This window comes from Linepithema humile, chromosome 6, assembly GCF_040581485.1.
Source record: "Linepithema humile isolate Giens D197 chromosome 6, Lhum_UNIL_v1.0, whole genome shotgun sequence".
NCBI lineage: Eukaryota > Metazoa > Arthropoda > Insecta > Hymenoptera > Formicidae > Linepithema > Linepithema humile.
In genome coordinates, this window is record NC_090133.1 from 24,691,367 (window position 1) to 24,702,789 (window position 11,423).

An 11,423-nucleotide genomic window follows, 5' to 3' on the forward strand; every position below is an offset into this window, starting at 1 on the left:
AATTGATATAATAGCAATTTATTGTGCATACTCAAATTATATAAGAAAAATATGTTTTTTATATCCTCAATAAACAAAGATATAACAGTCCAAAAGTCGAGATATCAAAAAGTCTAATTAAGTCATCGTCGTCGTTTGCGTTACAATTTTTAGACTTTAGTTGCGTTGACGGCGCTGAAAAGTGTTAGCTAGCCGCACATGCAAATTTGACAGTTTTTTTATAATCAATCCTTAAAAAAGCAGCACTGGTGGCTCCTGACAAGAAAAGTTAGACAATCCCAAAGTTCTAAAAAATCCAAACCAATTACTTTACCATTAGATTCATATCCATTACATTCTGCAAAGTTACATTCTTGCAAAGTTTCAGATTTATTAGAATTTTCAGATTGCAAAACCATTTTTGTAAGTTACATAAATAATAGATTTAATTTTATACCAGACATATATTGCATTACCATAGTCATATTATCGCTGTAAATAATTTAACTACCGTCAAAATAAATCATGATATTTCGAAAATAGTTCAATCGACCATATGAAACAATTCATAATGTACATCAATCATGTCATTTAATTCAAGCAGTAATTCCGGCAACCGCACTAACCGAGATAAATTCGAACTCATGGCATCTTTACATGCACAAATATTTCAAACAAAATTTCTATTATTGTTGTAATTTTTTTATCTTTAAAGCTAATTCCGTCTATGGCATAATTGAACATTAATAACTGTCAAAATATAACATTTATTTTATTTCTTTAGAATACATAAAATAATTATTTTTTACTATTATTACACTCATTTCGATATCGCTCTAACACGCACGTCATCAAGTGCTGAACAGTCACGCTAGTTTTCTTGTATTTGAGTTAAAACAAATACAAACACCATTCAACGCACATTAATCATACATTTATTGTCGGTTTCAATAAGGTATACAATAAGATACGTCTTATCAAATTAAAAAGTGTTTTAAAACTATAATTGTGAAAAAGCAAATAACATATTGTACTAGATAAAATATAAAATATCCATATTATCCATAACCATAAATATTTATAATACATGTGACAACTGAGTTAATAACTCTTTTAATGATGTAACAAATTATTTGTTTATTTTTTTTTTAATTTTACTAAATATGATTAAAAATGACTGTATTTAAGACTTAAAAAGTATATTATAATTTAAAAATGACAGCAATTAGTTATGCATTGAGATTAATATTCCACATCTTACAATTATGTGTACTTAAATACAGAATTTAGAATACAGAATACGGAATTTATATGAATATAAAAAAATAAAGAATACAATTTTTATACATTTCCGATTCAAAATATTATACATATTAGAAATGAGAATTATGTTACCTTCACTAGTAAGTAGTATGAATAGGAGTAATATGAGAAAGATGCATATATAATAGCAGTAAAGTGATAACAATTTTTTGTTGAATAAATTACAGTTTAAAAAATTCTTTTTTTATTACTTCTTTGGGTTCTTTCATTGGTCTTGAATGTTAATACGTTATATAATATTTAAAAAAAGTAAAAGACTTAGTAATTTTTTTAACCTCTTTGACATGGCAAACATGCGCCACGTAGTGTTTATCTGACGGTTGAAAGCAACTCGGCGCGAGAGGACTTACCGCTATGCGGATACTTTTGTGTACTACGTGTCTTCTAATAATATATTCAGAATAATATGTTATCAGATTTGTATAACATTTTCTATTTGTTGCATCTGATTTGTAATTCTAATTGTTGAAAGAAGCACTTGTGTATTTAGATATCATATGTACTTTAGATATCTGTTATCAAAAATGTTCTTATCATGCAAATTTTATTTATAATATTTATCGATACATTTAGTAAATCTATTATGTATGACACGCACAAGTTAATTTATAATTTTCTTTTTCATTACGACAATTTATATTCGCAGATATGTGCTCTAAATCTAAATTAAATGTAATGTTTCCACACATACATTTTGTGTTTTATTCATAACACTAGTTAGTCTGTTACCTTGCTAGAATTTGTTGTTGCATCGCATGATTTAATGCGGTCAATTGGAATGAATTTTACACGGACTGGATGTGCAGGACGAATCACAAGATCGCTTTTAAATCGAACATCTTTCAAATAATCAACAGATTCCAAGTAAAAGTTATGCACTAAAGGGGCTATTATAGCTTTCAATTCCAACATGGCAAACCGTTGACCTGTTATTTATAATATATCAGATTGTTTATGTCAAAAGAAATAAAAATTGCAATACTTACCTATGCAATTTCTTGGTCCTGCGCTGAAAGGTACGTAGGAATAAGAATGACGATTTCGTATTTTCTCTGGCAAAAATCTATCTGGATCAAATACATCTGGATTAGGCCAAAAATTGGGATCTCTATGAACATCATAGATATTAATATGTATGAATGTTCCAGCAGGTATTATATATGAATCTAAAAATGATATATAATAAGTATATATATGTATAATATAAATAACGTTCAAAACTTCGTTAAATCTTGCAAAACAAAGACTCACATATGTAAAATACATTATATTTTATGTAGAATTTGCGTAAAAAAACTTATAAAAAGATATACAGTTAATTTTTGTAATATTGTATATAAAACGCATTATATTTAATAAATTTTTGAAATATTATATTTTTTAAAGAAATATGTAATATTCTCTCTTTAATGCATTACATGTATTTATTTATTTAATAGTATATTTTGTATTGTTACATATTTAAGAACATACACAACATATAATTGATACGCACCTAATTTTATGTCTTCTGAAGCAACACGTGATATGAGATGCACGCTGGGATACAATCGTAGTGATTCCTTTAAACATCTGTCTAAATATGGCAGATTTTGCAACAATGTCATCGTATACTTCTTTCCATTCCCTTGTATCGCAGTATCAATTTCAGTTCTGATACGTTCCTATTTCCAATTAATGTTACTTAAAAATTAAAGTCTTATGATTTTTATGTTTATGTAAACAAAATTTAAAAATTACTACATTTTTTAAAAGTATTTTTATTAATTTCGTTGAATTTAATATGAGCAAAAGTATAACAAAAGTTTAATACTTTTTGTATTTTAATAAATATTCTAATATATGACTTATTAAATTAATTTAATTAGTTTTTTCTTATAATAAAATTTATACTGTCCCTGTGTATCGAAAAGTACCTGAACATCTTTGTGCTCAGCTAATAATAATAAAGTAAAACATGCGGCCATCGCAGAAGTATCATGACCCTACAATCATATTATAAGCATTGTTATGTCTAAATAATACATTAATATTTTTAATATTATTAATATTAAAAATTAAAAAATTACACGTACCTCAAACATAAATGTATCAACTTCTTCTCTGATGTCTAAATCCGTTATATTGTTTTCTTTAGACACTGCTATTAAAAGATCCAACATAGCAAGTCGTTTTTTTCGAGCTAAATCACACGAAAAAAATAAATATGATAGTACATATTGTTGTCGCTTTGATTAAACAATAGAAATTAATAACTAATTAATTTCAAATTATAGTGATTATACACATACTTTCATATACCTCGGTTCCATCTATTTCTCCTGTATTGTAATTTTCAAAATTTTTTAAATATCGATTATTGGTACGTTCATGATAAAGTTTCCTTTCTGCAATAATCTACAGATGAGCAAAATATTAATTATTTTTATTATTTGTATTATTGTATTATTACTAGCAACACGCTGTTAACATTTTTATAATAATTTACATAGTACATAAAAATTACTGCATCTATTAGAATTTTATATAATAAAACATTTAAAACATCTTAAATACCACAATTTTTACACACTTTTTCAGTGAATTCATGCAATATTTTCAAAACCTTTCTTTGCCGAAATCCTGTTGGCGACAACTCAAATACTGGAGTGTAATAAAACCATGGCCTCATCATTCTAAATGGAATTGCACAAATGTATTTAATAAGTAAGCAAAAATGATATATAAAATCTAAAACTAAATATACCAAAAAAGTTTATGACAGCTTTGACTTTTATATATATAAGTCAATTCTGTTATATACTTTTTTTTTATTGCAGTATCAATTTTAGTTCTGATACGTTCTTTATTCATTAATGTTATTTAAAAATTTACATGTTATTATTTTATGTTTATATAGATAATATTTAAAAATTATTACATTATACTTTTATATAAAATACTATTTGTATTTTAATAGATGTTCTAATATATGACTTATTAAATTAATTTAATTAGCTTTTTCTTGTAACCAAATTTATACGATTTTTGTGTATCGAATATATACAGAATATGTAAAAAAGATCGAGATCCCAGAATAATTTGAAAACTATGTATAAATTTTATAAAAGAATGTTTGAGATATAAAATGTTTTTAAAACACTATAATTTTATTCACTTTGGGTCAACCGTTTCAAGCTTATTAAATTACAATGATTATTACAATTACTATTACTACTTAAACATCAGCAGAATGTGTAATTGTCACATCCTAATAAGAATCAGTTTTTATTTTGACGTCCTTATAACCATCACGATCTTGTCTTCATGTCTGGATCATCCTCGGATTTTGTCTTCGTTGGTTGGACATCTTATCATAAAACCTCGATAACTTCGAAACGGTTAATCCAAAGTGGATAAAATTATAAGGTTTTGAAAAGGTCTCAAGTAGAGTTATAAAAATATGCAATAAAAAAATTGAGGGGTTTTTTTTTTTTTTAAATTCAAAGTTACCTTGCCCTTGCCTTGGCGACACCACCTAAAGTCAAACTGATATGATCAATAAATAGATCTTTTTAAACCCTACAACTTTATCTAAAACATTTTTTATAAAACTTATATTTTTCGAAATATTCTAGGGTCTCGACCTTTTTTATACACCCTGTATATATAATCTTATACTTATTAATTAATATATTATTAATTGTCAATTTAAACGCCGATTTGTATCAAACATAATAATTCATTTTGTAACGTGTGACCACCCAAAAATTAATATATTTATTTATTCTATAAATATATATTATCATCATTTTCTACATCAATAAATTACCTGCGGACAAAAAGTTCGCCTATCTCGTAAACCGCTTTTCGATACCGATGCTGTGACTCACCAAGACCTTGCAGAGAGGTACCCATAGCAGTTTCTATAAGTACATTTACAAAGTTATATCTTGTGCAAAAAAATAATATTAACAATAATCATTACAGATATTAATATTGATTTCTATTTTTATATCTGTATCTCACGCAAGAATAAATTTTTTTTACTTTTAATCATTCAGAATAAAATTATTATATAATTATTATGATATATACACACAGAATATAAAGAATTACCGCATATTGCGTTCAGTGTGTGTTCACTCATAAATGGTACCAAATCTTTTACAACTGTTCCTTCAACATCTTTCAATGATTGTATCATACGACCACTCTCCTCAATTAAAATATCAACAAACTGTTGTAATATATTAAAATGAAATGCGGGAGTTAGTATCTTTCGTCGTGTCTGCCACTTGGCACCTAAAACAGAAACCTGCATTGCAAGCATTGCAAAATCGTCTTATCGTATTATTTGTAATCAGAACGTTTTTTTATAAAATACAAATAACATTATTTTTATTAAATCTCTCGCTCTTCAGTTTAATGTTGTTATGTTACCTTGGCTCGTGAGAAGACCGGTTCCGAACCAAGGATGTAAAATCTCATACATACGACTCTTATTAATATATTTCACATTACTCAGTATTTTCTAAAATTGAAAACAAATTAAATTATGTAAATATGTTTATATAATACGTTAGTTACCAGAATAATCAATCAGTCAATTTTTGTAACCGTATTAAATATTTAGTGTATATTTAAAAAGATTTTTTTACGAGCCAAAATTTTTTTGCAAAAATACATAAATAAAAAATTCTTAAAATCCATTAATTATCAACATAATTACAGAAATAAATTTCTTTTATTTTTTATTACTTCTAGATGATCTGGATGACGAATTAACACCGCGGGCGTAAAAAACATCCACAATTTCGTTATAGGATAAAAGTCGTTAGTGAGAGAACGCCAATTCTTCCAAAGTTCCTCTAAAAAGTATGCATAAATATTATAAATAAATATACAAAAATTAACAAATAAATTACAATAATTAAAAAATAAATATTATTTTTAAAAAATTTCAGTGAATTTAACCGAATATTTGGAATTAATTCACAATGTTGGCAGTTATAAATATACTTTAAAACAGAAAATTTAATTTTTATTTACGTAAATATTAATACAAATAATTAAAATAATGGAAACATAATAGATATTTTTACTTACCGTGTGAACCTTGGAATGAAAATGCATTACCAAAAATCGGAGTAACTTTTGGTCCTGGTATAAGATTAATAAGTCGACCAGATCTTCCATGATGTACGTAATAATTATACATTAATAAGATAAAGAAAAATAATAACAATATACTAATAATCATTTTTCGTTGAACTTTTTACTTTCTTAAACTTTCTTACGTTTGTAAGACTTTTCTTTCTTGATTTATGTCGCAAAATATTTGATATTTGCTTCATACAATTAAAACTTATTCTCTTGATATCCTAAACGCAATAAACAAAATATATATTCAAATAAATTTATTTTATTTTATTACTAATAATTTTAAGAAAATATTAAAAAATTAATGTATTTATTTATATTGTAATGAAAAATTTGTCATAATGTCTTGAGTACATAATAATGTATAAATTAAAAAAAAAACATTGTCTGATTAGCCTGTTTAATGGTTTATTTATAAAGTGTATTTTTGTAAATTTGTAATATTTCTATTCATATCCAAAAATGCAAAACTGCTGTGACAAATTAACACTATCCAACCAAGCGCTGGCAAATAACTACTAGCTAATTTTTTGATCTACACTCACAAAAATAATGTTGCAATAATTACAGCGTTCTACATTAAGAAATTACGATAAGAAATCATGAAACTACGAATTATCATGACATTTTTAACCCGAGAAAAAATGATATAATTGGTCAGATTTAAATATACATATAATTTGTTATTAAAAGATCTAATAACATATGTAATTTTATATGATCATATAAAATATTACATGTTATTAGTTATGTGTATAGTGTTTTATAATATAGTATAATATAGTAAGTAAATTTTTGTTATATTATTAAGGTGATAAAAATGCTTCAAATTATAAAAATTATGTTTAATTTAAAGTTAATTTAATTTAAATTAAAATAAAAATGGCAAATACCAGTTCCAAAATCAGCTAAATCCTTTTATCCAGCTGCACAACCAGCTAAGTTTCTATTTCTATTCTATTTTAATAAATGGAAATTGTATTTCTCATGCTATATTATACACAGTGCCGGATTAAGCAAGCGCGGAGCCTGTAGCATGTGTTATAACAGGGCCCTTAATCTACAGGGTGTTTTATAATGTCCGTGCCAACGCTCGTGTACGGATAGAGTGCGGTAAACTGAATAGAAAAGTCCTTTACCGTTTTGCAATTTTCGCAATAGTAATTGAGATATTAATTAAAAGGGATTGACGAATAATCGCGCGTTGATCGCGGCTAGATCGTAGGCTGTACGCTCTAGGCGTGACAGCAATGAGAATCGCATGGCAACGAAAAATAACAACGCATATCACTCCTGCTCTCGCTACGTGTTATTTTTCGTTGCCATGCGATCCTCGTTGTTGTCACGTTTAGAGTGTACAGCCCACGATCTAGCTACGCGCAACGCGCGATTATTCGTCAATCCCTTTTAATTAATATCTCAATTACTATTGCGAAAATTGCAAAACGGTAAAGGACTTTTCTATTCAGTTTACCGCACTCTATTTGTCGTCTCGTGATTTTTATACAAAGAATTTCACTCAATGTATTAGTTTCGTATCTATGTTTATTTGTGATTATGTTATATTTCGTACAAATAATACTGTAAGTTTCAGAGGATTCGGCCTCGTATGTATCTCGGCTTGTTATAAAGTCGCGATATTATATAGATCTGAGGTTCGTGAATTAATCTCGTTGCTTATATAGCATCTTGCGGTGGTAGAAGGGAACCAATCAAAAGAAATACATTTTAAGCAACCAATCTAAATGGTCATAATCTTATGTGACGCGGTTATCGGCTAACGCCGGACATGTTGGTTGTTTGTTGTCTTAGGTCGGCGAAGCCTTTGTTGCATGCCGACTGAAGTCGGCGAAACCTTTTTCGTGGGCCCACGCGTGTTTTTATCGCAACTGATATTTAATGTCGCAACACTATTCGCACACGAGTGTTGGCACGGACATTATGAAACACCCTGTATATATTATTTATTATATTTGTTATATTTAATATATATATACTGGATGTCTTATTTTAATAAATACAGTTGATTTTCTGAAAACTAAAGGAGATACGAAAAATGTTTCAGATAAAAATGGAACGATTTCGAAGAGGACATAAGATGGTACCATTAGTTTAAATTTCAAAGTAATATCTTTTACGAAACAAACAATTTAATAATTTATTTAAATATTGTATTAGAATTAGTATTAGAATTAATTAGAATTGTTATAAACAAATGCGGAAAAAAAATTGCAAGAAGCAGATCTCGAATACGGGATCTCTATAAAATTTTAGTCTTAGAACGCGCTTTATAACATATTATAGAAATTGTTTTGTTCATTTATCACTCAGAATACAACCGAGCGCTCACAGATTTGCGTATGATTCCCACTTGTGTGCATGGCCCCTACCATTCATATTGTCGTACTGCAGGATGCTCGAGTTTTCATCATTGTACGATAGTAATATAGGATGTACAGAATCGATGAATCGGGATTGATAGTTTCTAGGCATTTTGCGCGGGGCCCTTGAAAACGCGGGGCCCGTAGCATATGCTACTTTTACTACTGTGTTAATCCGACACTGATTATACACAGTTTGTTAAAACAATAAATTTTTTTAATTTTTCAAAAAAAGATCTTGATAGCTTGAATGAGATAAATTATACTCAAGAGTACAAGTTGTTCTGCTCTAGCTAAACAAAATTCAAGTAGATTTAATTGCTTTTGCCAATGAGCTACTCAATTATACAATTAATAATTATTTACAAATGTCCTTTGTGTAGACTAATTGTTAAATGTTTCCTCTAAAAACCTCATATATAATTATAATAATTATAAACCAGTGCTCAAAATTATTTGTAATGAAAATATTATTTCACAAGTTTCTACTTGTTCGTTAGTTTCTATTTCAAATTGCTTGGATTGTGTTGTACGTAGAAGCAAAATTGCACATACGCAGATTAAGTTCTAATATAGAGTTTCTTCGTGATTATTATCATACATTTTAAATAGAGAATGTATAAAAAGCTAACATAAGCGCGCTAATTATAATTTTATTAAATATTGTTTATGTAATAAATTATGTATATAAATTGAGTTCTGTAGAATTTTATAAATATTTATATTACATAATAACACTGCTAGCTAGCAATAAATTCTCTAATCTAATGCATTATCGCACAAATAGACTCTATTCGGCGAGACATTTTCAACTATACATAATACATTCCTATTCGCAATTAACACTTCATGCCCTGCCTTAGTAAATTAAATATAAAGATTGTACACAATTTTAAAAAATATTACAAAAATATATTAACAAGTTACATTGTGTTACTATAATTTTGCAATATTTTTCATATCACTGTTTCTTTTTAATAGAATTATATTTAAAATTATTTATGTTGTAATAAATATATCTAAAACAAATTGTTATTTAATTTACGAATTGTAACAAAATGGATAATATTTTCCATATAAAATTATGTTATTATAACGAATAAACATCTTACAATCGAATAAAAGTATCATATTTTTCGAATAGATATAAATTTTAAATAGAATAAGTTATATAAAATATACATTTTATGAAATTTTAACCATGCATAAACTATGTTTTACAATAAGATTAAAAGCTTTTTCTTTGATATCCAAAACCCATGATATAACAAATACTCTAATATTATGCACTATTGTTAGTATAAATAAGAATGTAGAGTTTACCTTGTTAAGAATTATTTTATTACGTTATTTTTCTAAGGATCTCACCGTAAGATATTGCTTTATTTCTAAGAAAGTTTTTAATATTAATTCTTTGTACCAAAAATCGTGTACACAACTTCCAATAATTTTGTAACAATCTCAATGTAATGACTTAAACACTGTCACTGCTATTAAGTGTCTGTTGGACGCCAATACAAGACAGACTTTATATAGGCACAGTATATGACAACATAATTGATACAATCAATAAAAAATATTGTAAATGCATATTGAATGTGACGTTATTGCGTAGCGTACAATGTGCAATAACGCAAAATGCAAAGTCATAATGTGATGACATTGAACAGTACTAATTGTAGGTCATTACATTCAAAAAATCGCATCACATAATCATTAATCACAGATCTGTAAAACATCATAAGCATTTTACTGAGAGTATATCAAAAGCAAAAAATCTCTTTAGATTTTTCTTCTGAAAAGTTATATTCATGTGACTCAACATAGTATACATCTGAAGTGCTCATAATTTAATTAATTCTTTCTATTTATATACTGACATATTTAATGTATGATAATGTATAATATCATATATTTTATATGATAATGTAGATAATTTATAGTTTACTTTATACATTTATTATAAATAATGTATACATATTTAAGATTTGTTTATATAATATAATATAATATTTTTATATATACAATATGTATTCATTTATCACACATTGGATATACAATATAATAATTTAATTAACAATTTTTTCATTATTGTTCATTTCTTGCATTGTAAAATTTCTTTTTATTTTCAATATCTGTGCACATTTGATTTGATTTGATAAATATTCGGATTGGATATATATAAACATATTAATAATAAAATATAAAGATTCAAAAAATATAAGACTACAGCCAGAGCGCTAGTTTAACGTGCTCAAATTGTTTATTTACATGTTAAGTACATACGTTTCGGCCATAGTTTTTGGCCTTGTTCAGTGTATTGAAAACAATATTTTATACGCCAATAATATTTTTAACGCTAACAAAATCGTTTTTAAACCGGAAAAACAACGAGTCTAGTTTTTTTCCTTTTCGCACGCAAATTGAAACTATTATTAACAAATTATTCACAAGGACTAAGATCAAGGTAGTCATCTATCAGAAGTCTGCATAAATAAGTCAATTATTCGTTATAAATAAATAAAATTCTTCTCTGATTCTTAGTTACAAAATAAAACATTGACAGAGCCATAGAATTCGACCTTATAAAGAAGGAAA

The 11,423-nt window shown here is 26.6% G+C and overlaps 1 protein-coding gene across 5 annotated transcripts; it reads right to left on the minus strand.

Annotated features, from left to right (window-relative positions):
- Positions 1 to 1,827: 1,827 nt before the first annotated feature.
- Positions 1,828 to 10,335, minus strand: LOC105677039 (cytochrome P450 4C1-like). 5 transcript variants are annotated; one of them, XM_067357525.1, is made up of 13 exons: positions 10,149 to 10,335; positions 6,391 to 6,665; positions 6,043 to 6,152; positions 5,725 to 5,815; positions 5,401 to 5,586; positions 5,114 to 5,207; positions 3,875 to 3,977; positions 3,594 to 3,699; positions 3,378 to 3,484; positions 3,219 to 3,287; positions 2,798 to 2,966; positions 2,289 to 2,468; positions 1,828 to 2,228 (listed from the first exon to the last, which is right to left on the minus strand). In XM_067357525.1, exons 2-13 carry the CDS (start codon positions 6,542 to 6,544, stop codon positions 2,020 to 2,022), a joined length of 1,578 nt encoding a protein of 525 aa, XP_067213626.1. In that variant the 5' UTR covers positions 6,545 to 6,665; positions 10,149 to 10,335; the 3' UTR covers positions 1,828 to 2,019. The 5 variants fall into 5 exon arrangements, with proteins under 5 accessions (XP_067213626.1, XP_067213629.1, XP_067213627.1 ...); XM_067357528.1 differs by lacking the exon at positions 6,043 to 6,152 and having other exon boundaries at positions 6,391 to 6,473; positions 6,582 to 6,665; positions 10,149 to 10,334; XM_067357526.1 differs by lacking the exon at positions 6,043 to 6,152.
- Positions 10,336 to 11,423: the final 1,088 nt, after the last annotated feature.